At 42.7% G+C, this 20,924-nt stretch overlaps 2 protein-coding genes across 4 annotated transcripts in view; one reads left to right on the forward strand and one right to left on the reverse strand.

The window, feature by feature from the left end:
* Window positions 1-587: 587 nt before the first annotated feature.
* LOC134611772 (myosin regulatory light chain 2, smooth muscle major isoform) lies at window positions 588-20,803 on the reverse strand. Of its 3 annotated transcripts, none has more exons than XM_063455986.1 (4): window positions 20,716-20,803; window positions 3,497-3,700; window positions 2,418-2,579; window positions 588-1,389 (listed from the first exon to the last, which is right to left on the reverse strand). In XM_063455986.1, the coding sequence occupies exons 2-4, from the start codon at window positions 3,678-3,680 to the stop codon at window positions 1,217-1,219; spliced, it is 519 nt and encodes a 172-aa protein (XP_063312056.1). In that variant the 5' UTR covers window positions 3,681-3,700; window positions 20,716-20,803; the 3' UTR covers window positions 588-1,216. The 3 variants fall into 3 exon arrangements, with proteins under 3 accessions (XP_063312056.1, XP_063312055.1, XP_063312057.1); XM_063455985.1 differs by lacking the exon at window positions 20,716-20,803 and adding an exon at window positions 18,770-18,866; XM_063455987.1 differs by lacking the exon at window positions 20,716-20,803 and adding an exon at window positions 18,532-18,614.
* The window catches only part of LOC134611774 (phosphatidate phosphatase LPIN3-like), a 53,613-nt gene continuing 51,700 nt past the window's right edge, over window positions 19,012-20,924 (forward strand). Inside the window, exons 1-2 of the mRNA XM_063455989.1 lie at window positions 19,012-19,137; window positions 20,745-20,840. The gene's annotated coding sequence lies outside the window, so the exon portion shown is untranslated. The remainder of the gene's footprint in view (window positions 19,138-20,744; window positions 20,841-20,924) is intronic.

Raw genomic sequence — 20,924 nt, forward strand, 5'->3', positions numbered from 1 at the left:
CCTATAATGCGTGAGGAAAATGAGATGGAACAGGGAGACAGTGATGACAACATGTGGTCCTTGTGTCCAACAAAAAAATAAGGACTTCTTTTCCCTATGTAGAGCAGTCATTTTGACAAAAAAAATGACAATGGATGGAGCATAAGCAAGGTTTTGTTTCATTTGCCAATCAGATTTATCTACAATCCATCAGTGAAATCGATCCCACAGGAGACAAACAGCAGTGGCAGCTTCGTGGACAGAGGAGAACAAAATGGCTGCTTCCAGGTATTGAGATCCGGCACAAGGAAGAAACTATTATAAATAAGGGCAAGTGGCAAAGCGTCTAATCCTCAAAATACAGCGGGCATAAAGAAAGTAAAAAGTAACTAAAACAGGAAAAGGCTGCTTTAAGCAAAACACAGTTAAGAATGTGTGGTTGGACCATATGTTTGTTAATGTGTATATAGAAAAAAATAACAAATCAGTGATATGACCAAAGTTTGTGTATAATCTGAGCTGAATAGATTGTGTAAAGACGAGATCATGGTAGACACATTTTTTATGAATTGGAAAAGGATTTCAGAGCCATTTTACATTCACACATCTCCTTCATAATGTATATAGTTTATTTTTTGTATATATTAAAATTAGACATTTTCACATCTGAACGGCTGAGGTGACATAGGCGGTGAGTGGTCTCATAGTCCTAGATACCGCTACCATGTTTACGGACAGAATGACTTGTTACAAGGGCTAGACTTACATGGTTGGCTCCAATATTCTCTAAAAAGAAAAAATGACATGCCTTTTGAGTAGGCTATAAGTGACATCAATGCATTGCATGACAAGGCGTTGGGTGGCTAATATTTAGCAATGCCCTTCTAACACAAGGGGTTTTGTGTACCATACGGGATCCAGCCATCACGTCTGCGCTAAGACTGTAGTGATTGACATCTACTTAATTTTGCCTTTAAGGCCTGTTTAAATTGATTGGCAGACATTAAAACTGTACCCTAAAAGCAGACCCTTCGATTGGTCATTATTTTTTCTTCACGTACCATAAGCATTTCTTCAATGCTTTTCTTAATTATGGCCACTGCCCTGGGTTTCCTAGAAAAAAGACCCTCCACCATCAGCTGGAAAATGTGAGAAGAAAATTGTCCTACTGTAGGCAGAACAATTGCTTCCACATTTTGCAGCTGTTGGACTTTGCCATGCTTTTGCCATCCACATTCTAGTCGTCTTTATCCTTGGCTCCGTGTTTTAAGATGCGGGTGAATTCTACATAATTAAAGTTGCCTTTCTTGTCAATGGGAGCTTCTCTGTACATTTCATCCACCTCATCATCTGTGAAGCGGTCTCCCATAGTAGTAAGGAGTTCCCTCAAGTGGTCTTCATTGATGACACCTTAAGGTGGGAGACACAGTAAGGTGAAATGTTTGACATAAGAGTACTAAATATGAAGAGCAAGATACAACAAATTGACTAATGGGGAAATAGGTGGGATGCTAGAACAGATTAACAAAAATAGACTGAAGAAATCCAAAGATGGGGAGGTTGGTAGAAACATAGAACATAATCTATGAATAAAGATTGTAAAGTAGAAGAGGAAAGTGAAATGAAGACTGGGGAGGTTCTAGGATCCACAATTCTAGTGAGGTAGATAGGCAAAAAATCTTGTTAGGTACTCTTGAATCTCAAATATTAAAACTGCTTATTCCAAATAATATCTTAGCAGAAGTTACATTGTTCCAGTGCACATTATGGACCTTTATCAAGATGTTTCAATAAATGGCTCTGCTTCTCTAACAACATCACTTGTTTTAAGTGTTAAACTCTGTCGTATTTAACAATATTGCTTCCGACCTGAGAGAGGAAAACTCTCTAAAGCTGGTCTTTTAAGTATTATGTTAGTCCAATAAAAAAGTTTTATGTATATTTACATAATTATTTGGGTGTTTTTTTTACAACATAGATGACATTTCTATTATTGCCTTTTGTAATACTGGCTACATTTAATGCCACAGAGTTCCAAAAGCCAGTTGGTTACTAGACCACAGGGATTCATGAGATTGGTTTCAGATCCAGAGTAGACTGCATATCGCCACCTGGCTCTAAAACTGGTATTGCAGTTTCCTTGAGAATTTTTATCTACTGTTCCACAAGCAAACTTCTGGTAGCTTGTCTCCTTGATTTGTAACCCTGGTCTGGTACCTACAGAGTATGACTGTTAGGCAGACAGAACCATGAAATCTAACATAGTGATGGAAAAGTCAAATCTACATATGGTCCAAAAAGTTTATGTGATGTCTTGCTCTTGACCATAGATCTCAATTTCCATTTTTTTCTATCATGTCCCTTCCTGTCATCTCGTAGGAAATTATTTATAACTCGTATTTGTCACATTGTACTTTATTCTCCTGCAGTGTACATACCTGTGCCCTCTTCATCGAAGCAGGCAAATGCATTCCTGATGACATCTTCTGGATCTGTACCATTCAGTTTCTCTCCAAACATGGTCAGGAACATGGTGAAATTAATAGGGCCAGGCGCTTCGCTCATCATCGCTTCTAAGTATTCATCCGAGGGATTTTTACCTGGAACACCCACAAATATTTAGGTGAAATACTGTATTATTTATTGTTTACCATCCACTATATGTATCTCACTACGTGTGATTTGGCTATAATATGTATCTAAGGAAACTACCGAGGCCTAAAATACGTTTTGTTTTGTATGTTTAAATTTTTTTTGTCTGTGATAGTTTAATACAGTTTTTGATGGTTGTATTCGAATTCTGGTGTTAGGTATTCTCTACTTGATTGCCGCACATCGCTGTGTCTTCAGCATTTGTTTCATATATGGTCATCAAAGTGCAGGTTGTGATGATGTCTGTAGTTGTCCTGTTTGTTGTTATGTTTTGTATAGGATGTGAATGTCTACATTTCATGTTGGTTTTCCCTCCTCCTAGACAATATTTGTTAAATTGAGGGGTACGTGAACATAATATCCTAGGAAGTAGTGGTTCATTTAAATAGAAGTTGATGTTACCTTAATAGTAATTAAATCATTGGCAACAATATTTAGAGCAATACGTGAAATACTTGGCCAACAGTTACAGCTTTCATATATTTAGTCAACTTCTGGCAAAGAAATCTGAGATGTACTTACTTGCCATGTGTGCATTGTTTTATTTACGCTGTGAATTTAGTCACCAGTGTGTCATATGCAGACCCTTCTTGTGTTTCGTGGAACTCTACTGTTACACTGGGTAGTTAATATCCACAAACGGAAGTACATAATACAAATTCATATTTTTTCACCAAAAGTGGAGTTGTGTTGATGGCACATTGAAGCCAACAGATTATCATCTTACAAGGTGTTTACTGGGGTATACTCCGAAAATTATCAAAAATGAGGAGGACAAAATAATCTGTTGGCAATTGCCAAGGAAGGGGACACCCATGTGTACGTAGTTATTGTGTTAGGTAGTAGTATAACTTTGTTCATTTACCCATGGATGCCAACATATCATGCAGATCTTCTTTGTCGATGAAGCCATCCCGATTTTGGTCAATCATATTAAACGCCTCCTTAAACTCCTGAATCTGGGACTGATCAAACATGGCGAAGACATTGGAGGTCGCTCTCTGAGGGCGCTTCTTGGTGGTCTTTGCTTTGGTTTTTTTGCTCGACATGGTGGCGTGTGTTTTGGGACCTGTGGAAAAACAATAGGATAATGAGATAGGTGAGAAAATGTGACATGGATGTATATAAATCAGCTTGAACCATTGCTCTACTGTGCCTTTTGTATCATTATGATTTCGCTAAAAAAGATTGAATTCTAGTCCGTACGCATTTTATACTTTGCTAGTTGGCTTGAACCCCTCATTTCCTCATTTTCCTAAATACCAGGTTTAATAATGCAAACAGGCTAATGCACCTGGACAGAGGTGTGTATAGGTTTCATAGTACCCGGTGTGGAAATTTATTTTTGACAACGTATATGTGAAGAGAACCAGAGAAGGAATAATAGTGTAGTATTTAAAACTGTAGTGGTGATAAATAAAATAAAAGATGTGCACTCACACTTTTCTGGAGCTTCACCTACCACATCTATAACTTGAAGAATTGCCTCTGCACTTGATCCATAGGCGGGGATTATTCCGCCCAGGCGCATACACTGGAGCTGTATTGAAGCTCCAGGAAAGTGTGAGTGCACATCTTTTATTTTATTTATCACCACTACAGTTTTAATACTAGTGAGTATTCACAAAAGTGTGAACTGAAGGAAATTCAAAGCCAATTTCACATTTTAGACCAAATAGCTGAACTGGAAACATTTTGTAGGAAACTCTATTTTTGCCAATATTTTGAAATCTTGACAAATCACACGTTTCCATCATATAAAATAAACTGTGTTTGTTTCTATAGTTAATATTAATTAATGTAGGAGAGGATTAGTAGACAAGCTGTCATTTATATTTTTAATTTATATGTTTTGTTCACTCTTTACTTATCCCTTTAACACTTTATTTCAGATATTTTAAGAGTTTGTGGCTTAGTGTGTAAATTACTAATGCAGTTTGACATAAAAGTATTTCCCCCTCAGTTAGCTGCACACAGTTTTACTCTTAATCCATTTGGAATGCCGCTATCACTGAGTTTAAACACCCACACAGTTCACATTGTCATAAGCTAATCTCCTCTTCCCTTTTGTTTGTCTGTAAATATAGACCTTAAAGGGACACTATAGTCACCTGAACAACTTTAGCTTAATGAAGCAGTTTTGGTGTATAGAACATGCCCCTGCAGCCTCACTGATCAATCCTCTGCCATTTAGGAGTTAAATCCCTTTGTTTATGAACCCTAGTCACACCTCCCTGCATGTGACTTGCAGTGGTGTATCCTGGTTTTGTGCTGCCCTAGGCAGGACAAAACTCAGGCGCCCCCCTCCCGCCCGCGCCACCCCCATCCAGCCCTTCCCCCGCCTGCACCACCCCCACCCTTCCCCCGCCCCGCCTTCTAAATACACACACACATTCACTTACAGATACGCATACACTAGCTAACAGAAACACACACTCGCTAACAGAAACACACACACACTTACAGACACACTCACACTCACTAACAGACACACTAACAGACACACACTCACTAGCAGATACACACACACTCACACTAACAGACACACACACGCACTAACAGACACACACTAACAGACATACATACACACACACTAACAGACATACACACTAATAGACATACATACACACACACACAGACACACACTAACAGACATACACACACACACACACACTAACAGACATACACAGACACACTAACAGACATACACAGACACACTAACAGACATACACACACACACACACTAACAGACAGACACACACACTAACAGACAGACACACACACTAACATACAGACACACACACACACTAACACACACACACACATTCACACACGCACACACACACACACACACACTCTAACAGACATACACACATACTCACTCACATATTTACCCCCCCCCCCCCCCAGCCTCCTTACCTTTGGGAATGCTGGGGGGGGTCCTATTTCTCCCTGGTGGTCCAGTGGCTGCTGGGCGGCATTGGTGGGCGGCCGGCGAGGGAGCACTTCCTCTGAGCTGTCTGCTCAGCTCCCTCGCGCGCCGCACAGTGAGGCTGGGAGGCGGAGCCGGATTATGACGTCATATTCCGGCTCCCAGCCTCACTGTGCGGCGCGCGAGGGAGCTGAGCAGATAGCTCAGAGGAAGTGCTCCCTCGCTGGCCGCCCGCCAGCGCCGCCCAGCAGATCGCCCGCCCAGACGGCATGTCAGTTAGCCGCAAGGCTAACAAGGCATTTGCCCTGGGCATTTGCCCTGGGCATTTGGGGGCGGCGTTTTTTGCCGCCCCCTGGAAAATGCCGCCCAAGGCAAATGCCTTGTTTGCCTCGCGGCTAATACGCCCCTGGTGACTTGCACAACCTTCCATAAACACTTCCTGTAAAGAGAGCCCTATTTAGGCTTTCTTTATTGCAAGTTCTGTTTAATTAAGATTTTCTTATCCCCTGCTCTGTTAATAGCTTGCTAGACCCTGCAAGAGCCTCCTGTATGTAATTAAAGTTCAATTTAGAGATTGAGATACAATTATTTAAGGTAAATTACATCTGTTTGAAAGTGAAACCAGTTTTTTTTTTATGCAGGCTCTGTCAATCATAGCCAGGGGAGGTGTGGCTAGGGCCGCATAAACAGAAACAAAGTGATTTAACTCCTAAATGACAGTGAATTGAGCAGTGAAATTGCAGGGAATGATCTATACACTAAAACTGCTTTATTTAGCTAAAGTAATTTAGGTGACTATAGTGTTCCTTTAATTAAACACTAAATGCTGACTGTATAGGAAACCTAATAATGAGAACAAAAGTGAGAAAGCCAATAGATGTAGTAATAGGTCATAGAATAGGGCTACCATCTAGTGGACATAAGTGGGACTACACCAGATTTTTATAAATAAATCAAATTGGTCTTACACTTCCTCTATTAACACTTTACATACACTTTAATCAGCCTTTCACACAAACCACTCTATTACAAGTGCCCTATTAGAGGAACAATCCAAGCACCATAACCACTACAGCTCGTTGTAGTAGTTAAGGAGCTTGCAGTGCTCTTGTGACCATGCAGGGTAAACAATCAAATAGTTTGATAACTTACCTGGGGCCACCCAGGTAAGTTATCTCCCTTGGTAAGGCCACAGGAGTCTGAACCCGGCACCTGGTGGTCCCCATGTAAGATGTCAAATTGTTCACAATAGTGTTTGGAGTGTTCCTTTAAATTTTGCAAAAACATTCAGCGTGCCATGGAACAAGGCAATTCTACAGAAGTTATTTTCCCATAGATTAAAAAGATACGGTATCTAATATCAATCGCCAGAACATCTTATTAAACTAAAAATAGAAATTACATTGGGTTTGCCAATGCCTGAAATGTCAAACTATTAGACAAACCGCAATATTTATATTTCCAAATTTGTTTCCATCCCACTCAAAATGACATGTGGCTTTCCACTTCCATAAGATTTCATTCTCAGCTCTCTCTGTTTGCCACAGTGTTCCACCGTTGATTTGTAACACCATAACTGTACACATGTGACGTTCGGTTTTTTAATTTGTCACTTTTATTGATGTATTTTCAAATGAAAATACAATCGTGTAGTGCAAATGATAATACAAAAGTCATTAATATCCATAAAGGATATGACAGTCGCAGTAATAGGTATGAATGTGCCTGTTTGTGGGGTGACATAGGACACAGTTTGTGCGTGCAATATGAGCAAGAGTTAATGATTCAGAGCAAATGTGTTTATACCATAAATCAGGAGAGCCGTTGAGGCTTTATGCAAGACACGTACGCAGATTTTACCATAATCTACGTTGAGAAAACAAACATATAATTTGAGGCTGATTTAAAGCAGGATATCTCGGAGGCTAAAATTATTGTTTCAAAAATCTCAACAACAAAAAAACGAAAAAAGCACAAATTGTCCAAACCAAACACATTCAACATGTAAACATTATTGAGTGATATTTTGGCCCCAGTAAACTCCTGTACTGGAATGTGACCAGATCCTGACCTCTTAATTAAGTATAATAATGATAAACTATCATCTAAAACCTAATTGGTGTTCTATTCAGAAACAGGTCTTCTGGTACATAAAACAAACAAACAAAAAAAACCTATTAATGTCAATTATTGGCTACAGAGTATAGTTTTATGGATCTGTACCACCAATCCATCCCGTTGTACTCAACACCATTAATTTTGTCAGTTTTCTCATCCAATATAATTATGATACCCATCAGTCTGATATGTTAAAATCACTCAAATGCTGGCATTCAAATCGAGGCAAACTTTTCTTTTATCTTGCTTTTATTATGTTTCATAGCCAATACCCCAGTAAACTCCTGCTTTATCTGAACATGGCCATTCCATTAATGTAACTTACCACCTTATTCTGCATTTCCCCGTTACAACAATGAAGTTGGTGGTACAACCTTCTCAAATAGAGCGGCAGAGCTACCACCCAACAAAAAACATCAAATCCCCCACAAACCTGCAATCTCTGAAAATAACTCAACAATATCAACAGTCAAGCATACCTGTAACAACCAAATATGTTATTTATATTTAATCTGTAACCTTGTAGCATCCCGTACTTAACTGAAAAAATTATTTTACCAGACATTGCGATTTCTCTGCCTCACCAAGATATAGCTCCTAAAACAGAAATGTTTCTCTTGCCTTTTTAATAATAGGCAGCCCAACACAAATAGTTCTAGGTTTGCACTTTAAAGGACCTCTATAGTGCCAGGAAAACAAACTAGTTTTCCTGGCACCATAGTGCCCTGAGGGTGCCCCCACCCTCAGGGTCCCCCTCCCGCCGGGCTGAATGGAGAGGAAGGAAAACTCACCTTTCTCCAGCGCCGGGCTCCCTCGGCGCTGGGGACTCTCCTCCTCCTTTGGCCGTCATCGGCTGAATGCGCTTGCGCGTCAAGAGCCGCGTGCGCATTCAGCCAGTCCATAGGAAAGCATTCTCAATGCTTTTCTATGGACGCTGGCGTCTTCTCACTGTGATTTTCACAGTGAGAAGCGCGGAAGCGCCTCTAGCGGCTGTCAATGAGACACCCACTAGAGGCTGGATTAACCCATTTGTAAACATAGCAGTTTCTCTAACTGCTATGTTTACAGCAGGCAGGGTTAATCCTAGATGGACCTGGCACCCAGACCACTTCATTAAGCTGAAGTGGTCTGGGTGCCTATAGTGGTCCTTTAAGATTTGTGTCCTTTCCCTTCTACTGCTTTGGGTGGAGAGCTTAGAACATTTCTCCACCATTGGCTATACCTTTATACTAGACATATTTGTGTTAATAAAATGCTTTATTTTAAATAATCTGTCTGTTTTAGCAATTGGGAAATGTTAATTATTTTCCTAAAGCTTTCTGAGCATCATGGGAAATATATTTCTCAAACATCTATGTGCCAATCATCACTCAGCACGAGTCCTCCCTTAAAGGACCACTATAGGCACCCAGACCACTTCAGCTTAATGAAGTGGTCTGGGTGCCTGGTCCAGCTAGGGTCAACCCTTTTTTCTATAAACATAGCAGTTTCAGAGAAACTGCTATGTTTATATTAGGGTTAATCCAGCCTCTAGTGGCTGTCTCATTGACAGCCGCTAGAGGCGCTTCCGCGCTTCTCACTGGGATTTTCACAGTGAGAAGACGCCAACGTCCATAAGAAAAGCATTGTGAATACTTTCTTATGAGACTGGCTGAATGCGCGCGCGGCTCCAGCTGCGCATGCGCATTCAGCCGAGCAGGAGGAGAGGAGGCGGAGAGGAGGAGGAGGAGAGTCCCCCGCCCAACGCTGGAGAAAGAGGTAAGTTTAAGCCCTTCCACCCCCTAGAGCCCGGCAGGAGGGGGGCCCTGAGGGTGGGGGCACCCTCAGGGCACTATAGTGCCAGGAAAACAAGTATGTATTCCTGGCACTATAGTGGTCCTTTAACTGTTGATAATATTACAAAATGATATGTTTGCCTAGAGCGTACCAACAGCCATCACTGGACCAATCTCTGAAATTTGCATTTGTAATATCAAAATGGTGGACCAGCTATTATTGTGGTCATTCCTTAATCTGTGGTCCATTATGGCAATGCTCTAGCTTCTCTTTTCAGAATCTGAGCACTAAGTTCAGCCTTCCTCACATATGTTTTTGCTGTTGATCCAAAAGAAGGCAAAAAACCCAGTCTGAAGCGCTTCCAATTTTGCAACAAACTAGGAAAAAATTCCTTCTTGACCCCAAAATAGCAGTCAGATATCTCCTTGGATCAAGCAGCTATTACCCCACTAATTAGATATTATATCCCTGTATGTTATGTTTTTGCAAGTATTTATCCAATTGCTGTTTAAACATCTGTATGGACTCTGATAAAACCACCTCTTCAGGCAGAGAATTCCATATCCTTATTGCTCTTTTTTGGCTTAGATGAAATCTCCTTTCTTCCAGCCTAAATGCGTGACCTTGTGTCCTAAGTATAGCCCTGTTTATGAATAGATTTCCAGATAATGGTTTGTACTGGCCCTGTATATATTTGTATAATGTTATCATATCCCCTCTGAGGAGCGTTTTTCCAAACTAAAGAGATTTTCATTTTTTAACCTTTCTTCGTAACTAAAATGCTCCATTCCTTTTATCAATTTTGTAGCTCGTCTCTGCACTTTTTCTAGTGCCATGATATCCTTCTTTAGAACAGGTGCCCAAAATTGCACAGCATATTCAAGGTATGGTTTTACCAGTGATTTATAAAGAGGCAAAATTATATTTTCATCCCGAGAATTTATGCCCCTATTTATACATGACAAAACCTTACTGGCCTTAGTAACCGCAGATTGACATTGCATATTGCTGCCTAATTTGTTGTCTATAACAATTCCCAAATCCTTCTCGTGTGTGGTTATCCCTAATTCACTACTATTTAGGGTGTAAGCTGCTTGTGCATGCTTGACCCCGAAGTGCATAACTTCATAAATTTCATCTGCCATTTTAGTGCCCAGTCCACCAATCTATCCAAATGCCTCTGCAGCAAAGCAATATCCCGCTCACATTTTATTACTTTACAAAGGTTTGTGTCATCTGCAAACACTGAAACATGGATTTCAATGCCTATTTCAAGATCGTTTTCTCCAGTTCTCCACTTCTGGTTCAGGCTTAGCCTACACTTTGTTAGTTAGAGTGCGAGCTAGTAAGTTCTGTAAGTGTTTATGTTAAGATATGAACCTATCTGGAGTTCTTACCCTGCTTAAACATTTCACTTCTTTCAAAGAGCACATCATTAGACACACTTGTGCTATGTTCAGAGCACTGGGACATTGCAGAGAGGACTGAAACAGTGTTTCCAACAGGGTCTACCCTCAGTGGACAGGCCTTAGATGATTAGCAGGCAGACTGGCATGCATTCTTACCAGGCTGACCTGCCAGTAATTCGGGCTGACCCAGCCCCTTTCTGAGCAGGTGCTTTCCATTGTGGCGGAACCACTGACCCAATCATTGGTTTTGTCACAAAGGGGAGCACCTGCCCAGGAATGAGTTGGAAGGTATGCTCTACTCTGTCAAGCACTGTATTGCTAAGAGGAGCCCTACATTTTTATGATAAGCAGTGGGTGTATGTCTGTAAATGAGATGAACCCTGAGTGTTTAAAACTGAGGTAGAAGTTTATTCTTCTATGTATGGCCATGCAAGAAAATAAGAAGTCATGGTGAATGGGGAAGAAAATATATATAAATGAAAGTGTATTTCTGTGCATAAGATAAGATGTGTGTTGGAGTTCAGTCTCTGCATATAAGAAAAAGTGTCTGTGAGACCACATGTAAGGGAGTGCGCGTTTGTGTGAACAAAAGCATAGGTGCCAAGAGTCGAAAATTTGCCAGGACAGTCCTGCATTTTGGGGTACTGGCCCTATGAAACTAGGTACCCGGGACCAATCTTTAGATTTGCTGGGCATATTTCTGCACCAAACGACTGGGCATTAGAACCATGTGTGGGGCACTGCTGAAGCTTTGAATGGAGATGTGACCAGGGGCAGGGCTGTTCTGACAAATTAATTATATGCACACACACCACTAGGACCCCCAATTTAATAAGTAGCCCTTCTGCTTGCCACGGCCTGGAGCACGGGGAGACATTAGGATGTGTCCCCGGGTTTTCTGTTTTTTTTTTTTTTAATTCAATATATGCCAACCACTGGAAGCAATGTGGTGGACAGCGACCTGTTCAACTCCTATTATTTAATTTGTAGTTCACCGCTCTTTGCCCACGAGTGGGTTCATGGGCAGGTACTATATCCCCCTGTTATTTTATAGGCTCTATCCCCACGTGATGAGGCCTTTCGAGCGACTGGGCAGCAATGGCTGTAGATATGCCCCCACCCACGGCATAGTACGTGTTGGCATTGGGGAAGTTTATAGCCTCCCTTATAGTAATATATGGTTCATTTGATCCCCATAGGCTATTTTTAAAGCAGCAATGTCACATCGCATTTACCTTTTACCAATTACTTGCGCCTTCCTTCTTCTTCCTACTCTGTCTTTCTTTTTTATATTTTTCATCAATTTCTAAGACATAAGACAAAGTGGCTTTGCCTTAAGTTTTTTTCCTACGCCCGACTTTCTTACTCAATCCCGACAGCCGTTATCAGTGACAGCTGCAGGGAATTGGATGTGTCTGTGGAGGATCACGCTTAGACCTCAATTATGTCCTCTCACACAGCAGTGATGCCGGCTCCTGGCGCTAACGTGGATCCGCCGGAGGAAGATGGAGCTGCCAGTGAGGGGCAGGTTCAGGTAAGAAGAACTCACCTTTCCTTGCCACCGGACTCCCAGCGGCGATGTCACCGGCGGGGGTCTTTGTAAATTCCGCCGCTCTAATAATTTATTTTCCTACTCTAATATGGCAGCTGGCTAGCAAGCGCTGGCAAGCCGCCACACGATTAACTATTTAGCCCACTGAATTACCCTAGTGTGTGTGCAAAAAAAGATACTTTGTGTTTATATCCCAAACAGCTATTTTGTCCTGAATGGGGCAGTTCATTCCCTACTATTCAGTATTTAGTGAATAATCCCCTTTGTTTGCAGTGTGTATCTGTATGGAAGAGAGAGAATGTGTGTGGGATTACAAAGGGCCTCATTCTATGTAAGAGACACAGCAGATGTGGAGGTGTTTAGACACAAGTGGACTGTTGGAATAAACTGACAGATGTGTTCCTTTCCTCTTATGGAACAATGCCTGCAGACATAAATTAATTTCCATATAAGTCATGAAGAATAGCCAATCGGTGACAGTATTTAGGGACAATAATAACTGTGTTCCCTAGATGAGCAGCAGCGATCTTTTAAACAAAACTAGTTTATTATATTTATTATTCTGCCAGTGACTGTGAGCAGGGGCGGACTGAGAACCCTCAGGGCCCACGGGCAAAATAAATCAAGGGCCCCCTTACAGGCCCCACCCATGCTCCGTAGCAAGCCCCACCCTTGTCCCGCCTCCAGCCACACCCTACACAATCTTTAGACACAAGGAACAAAAGTGCAATAATCCCCTCAAGGCCCCAGTAGAGACTACAATTGAGGGCTAATGGGCCATGGAGGGGGGGTCTTTCTAGCAGAGGCTATCTCAGTGTTATTTAGAGAGTGTTAGAAAGAATCTACTCGAGCCCCATTAGAGACTACAATGGAGTCTAATGGGGGCCTGGAGGGGGGTCTCTCCAACACTCTGGTTCCTATTTACAATATAGCAACACAACATAGCTTGCTGATACCTAGGCCAAGTTGGCTCCTCCTACCTTAATTACTGTTGCTGGAAGGCTGTGGGCTTGCTGGCTGCGGCTGGCAGGCTGTGGCTTCCCGGCAGGCTGTGGGCTTGCTGGCTACTGCCGGCAGGCTGTGGGCTTGCTGGCTACTGCCGGCAGGCTGTGGGCTTGCTGGCTGTAAGCCTGTGGCTTGTTGTAAGTCTGTGGGCTGGCTACTGGCCTGTGGCTGGCTGCTGGCCTGGCTGGCCTGTGGGCTGGCTAACTGGTGGCTTGGTTGGCTTGTGGGCTGGCTGGCTGGCTACGGGGGCACTTGTAGATTATTTAAAGAAATAATCCATGCACAATAACCACTGCTGCTCTGTGTAGTGGTTATGGTGCCAGGAGGGCCAGGACCCCCTCCCAGAGTAAGTAGTCAAACCGTTTAAGAACAGTTTGAAAACTTACCTGGGGTCTGCTGGGATATGGGGCTGTAGTAGGGTATAGGAGCAGTGGTGCAATGTGTGAGGGGTGCAGTGTGTGTGTGTGTGAACATATAGGGTGTGTGTGGCAATGTTAGTATGGGGGTCTGTGTATGTGTGTGTGTGAGGCAATGTGTGTAAATGTGTAGGGTGTGTGTGGGGACAGTGTGTGTGTATGGGGGGCAGTGAGTGAATGTGTATGGTGTGTGTGTGGGGGGGCAGTGTTTGTATGGGGCTAGAGTTCACTCTCACTACTACGACCACCAGGAATCCCTGGTGGTCGCAGTGTTGAGAGTGAACTCTAGCCCGTAGCTCCAGGGCTAGAGTTCACTCTTGCGAGAGCCGGAGCGTTGCCGTGGTAACTGCGGCAACGCTCTGTGCTTGCGTGAGAAGGACCCAGAGAAGCTGCAGGCTAAGCTCCCGGGTCCTCACTTCTTCCCTCCCTGCCAGCTGCCCGCACGGTGCCTGCAGACCGGGGAGAGAGATCGGCTGGGGCGATCCACCAATTATATATACAGCCCTACTGTGTGCCTTTTTGTCTCCCCCAGTCCCTCTGTATGTTTCTTTCTCCCCCTCACTGCTCCTCTGTGTCCATGTCTCCCCTCTCCTTCCCAGTCTCTCTTCCCCCTCTGCCTCTTTCTCCCCCTCCCCTTGTGGGTCTCTCTCCTTTCTCCCTGTGTCTCTCGTCCCCTCTGTCTCTTTCTCCCCCCTTTCCCTGTGTCTCTCTCTACCCCACATCTCTAGTCCCCTCTGTCTCTTTCTCCTCCCTTTCCCTGTGTCTCTCTCTACCCCACATCTCTCGTCCCCTCTGTCTCTTTCTCCCCCCCTTTCCCTGTGTCTCTCTCTACCCCACATCTCTCATCCCCTCTCTCTTTCTCCCCCTTTCCCTGTGTCTCTCTCTACCCCACATCTCTCGTCCCCTCTGTCTCTTTCTCCCCCTTTCCCTGTGTCTCTCTCTACCCCACATCTCTCGTCCCCTGTCTCTTTCTCCCCCTTTCCCTGTGTCTCTCTCTACCCCACATATCTCTTCCCCTCTGTCTCTTTCTCCCCCCTTTCCCTGTGGCTCTCTCTACCCCACATCTCTCATCCCCTGTCTTTTTCTCCCCCCTTTCCCTGTGTCTCTCTCTACCCCACATCTCTCGTCCCCTGTCTCTTTCTCCCCCCTTTCCCTGTGTCTCTCCCTACCCCACATCTCTCTTCCCCTCTGTCTCTTTCTCCCCCCTCCACCATCTCTCTATTCCCCTTCTTTCTCCCCCTGTGTCTCACTCTCCCCCTGTCTATTTCTCCCTCCTTTCCCTGTGTCACTCTCTCCCCCCCCCTCTGTCTCTTTCCTTCCCCTCCCCCTGTCTCTCTATTTTCCCACTGTCTGTTTCTTCCCCTGCCTCTATCTTTTCCCCCTCTCTGTTTTATTTTCCCCCCTCCCATTTACCAAGAGAAGACTGAAGGGGCCGGGTACATGCTGGAGCCGCCGGGCCGGGTGGCAGCCTCGCCGGTCCGGCGGCACTCCTGTCAGGCTGTCAGTAACGCTGAGGACGGAAGGAGGGGAGGAGCATGTCTCTCTCACATGCTCCTTTGCGGTTCCCACATCCTGTGCTGGGAATTGTGGGAACCGCAAAGGAGCATGTGAGAGAGACATGCTCCTCCCCTCCTTCCGTCCTCAGCGTTACTGACAGCCTGACAGGAGTGCCGCCGGACCGGCGAGGCTGCCACCCGGCCCGGCGGCTCCAGCATGTACCCGGCCCCTTCAGTGTGCCACCGGACCGGCCACCCGGTGGCACTTACATGCGCAGATGCCGAGGCCGCGGTGGGGCAATCCGGCCCTGCCGCCGGGCCCCCTGATGGCGGCGGGCCCCCCTCCCAGCCGGGCCCTCGGACCATGTCCGAAGTGCCCGACTGGTCAGTCCGCCCCTGACTGTGAGATTTCCAATAAGGATTGTCACGTCCCAGTAAAATATTAAATCTTTGGGCGCTGTCTTTCCAGTTTATGTCAAATTATTTTCATATGATCTGGTGAAATACAGGGCTCCTAAACAATGTATCGCATTCACACAGACTGATTTCTAAAAACACATTTATTATAGTTTAACCCCTTAAGGACCAAACTTCTGGAATAAAAGGGAATCATGACATGTCACACTTGTCATGTGTCCTTAAGGGGTTAAAGACACATTATTGGGAGTATTATTGCCGTGGGGCTCTGTTATACACTCAGACACACCAACAATATGGAGCTCCCAGAAAAGAGGGACATTAGGACAGAAAAGAGAAACAGATGGATTTGGGTCCAAAATAGGGACTGTCCCAACTAAATAGGGACACTTGGGAGGTATATAATTTATTCAGAGGAGCTGCTATTGCAAAACACACATTAGGGCTATGACCTTAAAACATAGAATGATCTGCAAGCATGCTATCCAGTGCTGTCCTTAAGTATGCTACTTTTTAAGAGTCCATGAAGGAATTAATAATGTGATTAGCCTACCTCCAACTAGGCTAATAGATTGTGATCTCGTATATCTTTCATCCTATGTTCACAAGCTTGCGGCTTTTAGACAAAATTTTGTGTTTTATGTACTAAGTTATTTATTGAATTCTCCGGAGAAATCTATTCCATATGGTTTGTAAATGTTGATTTAAGAATTTCTGTCTTTTGTAGGAACTGGTAGCCGCATGGTGACAATTCTGAAGGCACCAAACTCTCAACTTTTTTATGATGACCTAGCATGATGGGAAGTTTAGTCAAACAGATATGTCGCTTTGTTTATACTTTTGGGGACATTATCTTATTTTGCAGGCCAGGTTAAAATTCCTAGACACATCCTTCTATAACCTATATAGGCAGCATACAGCCGTTCATCGGTTTGGCCTACAACTGCCAAAATCAGACAGCCATTTAATCATCGTACCCACTGCCAGTTATTATTGGACTAGAGCAGCCACAAGTTTATTCCAGGTTTCTGGTGCTAAAATCTGATATCCCGCACTCTGTTAGTTTACTTTAGCTGACTACGCATCATGGGAATAGTAGTCCCACAGCATCATGGGCTGCCCTTCCTTCTGTACGAATATCACATATGTTAAAAAAAAAGGTCTAATAATTCTAAGAACACACATGGCAATGATCGCAAACCTTGGGCCCGCTAGCAGCTCTAGGATATATATCCCATAATGCAAAGCAAGTAATTTAATGGTCTAATCAGGATGGGAAACAGTTCACAGCACCTTGAATGTCAAAAATCAATCTGAATGTAAATCAATTTTAGGATATGACCCTTGTCCATACCCATATTACTATCATCATTTAATCATAACTAGACTGGGCAAAACTTTAAACAAGGTGACCCATTATTAACAGTTTAACAGCTATTACCCTTATGTAGCATTTCATCAGTTATAACAGTAACAGTATAAAAGTAACCAATTGATTTATCTAGATAGAACATCAAAACAAACAAAAATCTCTATAGTCCCCTAAACCAGGCCAGGCCACCTGCTGTAAAGCAGGGAATACACATAACATAAAATGCCAAATCTGAGAGGCCTAAGAATCATCAAATCAGGGCAAAAAATAATAAAATCCAGTTAGAAACCTTGTAGCACAAAGAATGTAGCCAAGTATCCGAAGATTCCGATTCAACCCCCCCAAAAAACACATGGATATGTACTGACACAGTCAGACTCTCTTTAATAAATATTTAAAATAAAATTGTAAACATCCTTTCTACAATGCAAATTGTGTCTGCCTTTAGCCTACAGAATATAAACAAAAAATATACAAGTTATCAGTGTATTATATGGTCTGAACCATAAAACCTACACTAAACACACAGGCAAATGTATCTTGTTCAGACGGTATAAAATATTTAGCAGATACGGTGTAATGGTCCCCTTTCTGTTCCATTGACAGATAAGCACGTCTGCCTAGCTCAGTGACGTTCATAGGAAACATTGTGTTTTGATATCAAGGTATAGTAGCATCAGGTTAAATTAATTAACAGGGGACTGACACTTTCCATGATTTGTAATATTATGCTTTTATGACTTTTTGAGGAGTAAAAAATTAAATTTCATGTTAAAATTCACACTCTTTTTCCTGTATGTGGGTGCCTCCATCTTATTTCCCTATCAGTTATTAAAATAAATGTCAAAAAATAAAAATGTAATTAATAAATACAAGTTATAGGTCATTTTCAAACTTTTTATTCAATGGTGCCGTTCCCTTTTTTAAGAAAGGAATATTTTACAGGACTGCTTAATAAAAGGATAGTTCCCCCTTCCTGGGCCCTGTTGACAGTAGTGATGAACACAAATAAATAGCATACATTTACCATATGTGTAATTAATTCTATATGTTACAGTAGATACTACTTTGTATACCTCTTAGCCCAGTTCTTAGAGGCCCCCAAATAGTGACGATTTAAGGCCAACCCTGTTCCGTTACATTAGAGATATTTAAGAAATGATTTTTATTATCGGTTTTTATAAAGTGCCAACGTATTCTGCAGCGCTGTACAAAAATACAGAGATAACGGAGATAACACACAGTACAATGTAGATACACAATCCAACAGAGAAGGAATAGAGGACCCTGCCCTTAATCTGAGATCTAACATTTAAAGCCCATTTATACAAAGTACACAGCTAATTAGATTGTAAGCTTACAATCTAAAGGGATCAAATTACTAAACTGCGAAAAGTTCTGAATGACCTAAAATGCGACCGATAACAACTCACTTGCTTTGCAATACGTATGGGCACACCTCTGTCTTTCAAACAGTTAAAGAGTGTTAGGTGAGCTATGAAAAGTCCAAAGATCATATTGGGTGTGTGTTGGAGAACAGATAGGAAGACAGTCTGGGTGGGGCAGATATGCATTAGGAGCAGGATGTAGTGTACAGTCAGTGCAGTTGTAAAGTCTATATGGGTGCAGGATGCAACCCTCTTACCTGTTCAGGAGTAAAACTGTGAACCTCAGAGCTCTCCTATGTCTTTCAGGACACGGGAAAGGTCTGATTAAGCTTTCACAGGATACTAAAAGCAAAGAAGGAGGGCAGCCAATAGGGAATGGCTTTCCTCCCCTCCTAGGCTTCCCTCCCGCTTGGGATTTGGCCATACAAGGCAAAGGAATTTGAGGAGGATGTCAGATCTGTGGGATACACATATCCAGACCCAAATACAGGATATTCTGCCTTATATAGCTCTTAGACCCACTGCCTGACGATTTAAAGGGCACCCTCTATACAAGGCTGTATACACTGGGGAGCACTGACAGCCAGCCATATAAGGGGTTACTGCTTGTATACGCTGGAGAAGGGTAAGTTGTACACAGCAGGAGAAAGAAAGAGCCAGCGGTTGATACAGCTGGTGGATTCTAGAGAACCAGCAGCTGATTTAATAAGATGTTACTATACAAGTAGTGTTTAAAGTGAAATGTATGTGTTAATCTCCACTGTTTATGGAGACCCACAGCAAATTACAGAGACAGACAGTGATGTAAGGCTATATACAGTTGTATGCACTATACCAGGCATAGGCAACCTTCGGCACTCCAGATGTTTTGGACTACACCTCCCATGATGCTTTGCCAGCATTATGGGTGTAAGAGCATTATGGGGGATGTAGTCCACAACATCTGGAGTGCCGAAAGTTGCCCAGCCCTGGACTGATAATTCCTCTGTACACTGCTCCACTGGCAATCAAAACGCAATGTCAATAAGACCACACTTTGGATTGATGGTCGAATAAAACTTTACCGATTGTTCAGTGAAGCAGGTTTGTAACACAAAGTTCAACTGCCTTCCACCTGCTAAAGGAGTGTCTGCCACAATATTACCAGTTTAAACCCGTCATGTTAGTCTCGATGGGTTCACTTTAATAAGATAACTACGAGGGATGCCCCAACAAAATACAAATAACACTCAAATGTATAGCAAAATAAAGAAAACTAAAAGTGACAGAACACCGCTGAAGGCTAATTTTTTTTTTTTAAATCTTAGAAATCATACAGTAAACAAATCGTGTTCAATTTAGTGATTTAAAAAGGTGAATGTGTTACGTTGCATTTACACTTTTATAATCACTAAAATGTATAGATTTAGACTGGATTGTCCCCTTAAAAGTAAAGAACTAGCCGATGTGTGTGCTACGAAAACGCACTTGGGACAACTAAACACACGAGTAAACTGTAAATGAGTAAGAAAAATTAATGAAGTGCCGGTAAATATAAACCGGATAGAAAATGCAATAAATAATCCCAATGAACTTTATTGACGCTTAAACCCTATCAGTAAAGTGCGGGATAGTCAATGTTGAGGCAAAACTGGCGTCATATCTGCTTGAGAATTAATAGAAAAGACTCTGTCTGTCTGTCTATCGAACATACACAGAGGAAGTGTAGACAGGATTACGTTACATACATCCCCATTACACACCCTTGTGCTGACATGTTTGCGCAGGGTAGTGAGCACAAAGGGCGCTATGTATAAAGAGGGATTCTGGGGCAAAATTCTAAAAGTAGCGCCTTCAGGGGGAACATTCCATTGGTCTCCATGGTGATAGCTCCACTTTAGAACTTTGCCCCAGAATTACTCTTTACAATTAACCCCCATGATTCCCATAGGGGAGCCTTACAGTGTGAGAATGGGACTGAACTGAAACCTTTAAACCGCCCGTCTTCTAAAATAAGATGTTGTGGGCTGTAGTGTGTATAGTTATATAATGCTCAGTCTGTATCAGTGTGTTTCCCCCCTATTCCTTAATTCACTGCTGAGCTGGCTGTTTATGGATTACACAAGTTCCTACATGACATGCTGGTACATCTTGAAATACCTGATTGATTGATTGATTGACTGATTGATTACCTAATTGATTACCTAAGCCCCCTATCTCTTACCTGTGTCTCCGTGTATTCCTTCCGGTAAGGACACTGCAGTGGGAGGGTTCTCGGTGAGATCACCTGTGACAGGCAAAGGGAGGAACACAGGAAGGTGCAGGACAAAGTGTAAGGATCGTTTACAGGTAAGTCTATATACCCATAGGGACTCGGGGTGGGGCGGTGGGCATTTATTGTGCTTTAACCATTTCTGCGCTGTACAAGTCCAC

This window comes from Pelobates fuscus, chromosome 5 (assembly GCF_036172605.1).
Source record: "Pelobates fuscus isolate aPelFus1 chromosome 5, aPelFus1.pri, whole genome shotgun sequence".
NCBI lineage: Eukaryota > Metazoa > Chordata > Amphibia > Anura > Pelobatidae > Pelobates > Pelobates fuscus.

Bases quoted from the DNA above. Each gene is read 5' to 3' on its own strand.
- LOC134611772 (XM_063455986.1), bottom strand. From the start codon at position 3,680: ATGTCGAGCAAAAAAACCAAAGCAAAGACCACCAAGAAGCGCCCTCAG. The intron at 2,580-3,496 runs GTAAATGAACAA...TGGGTGTTCCAG, and splicing joins TGATATGTTGGCATCCATGG to GTAAAAATCCCTCGGATGAA. The intron at 1,390-2,417 runs GTATGTACACTG...TCCCACCTTAAG, and splicing joins CTTCGATGAAGAGGGCACAG to GTGTCATCAATGAAGACCAC.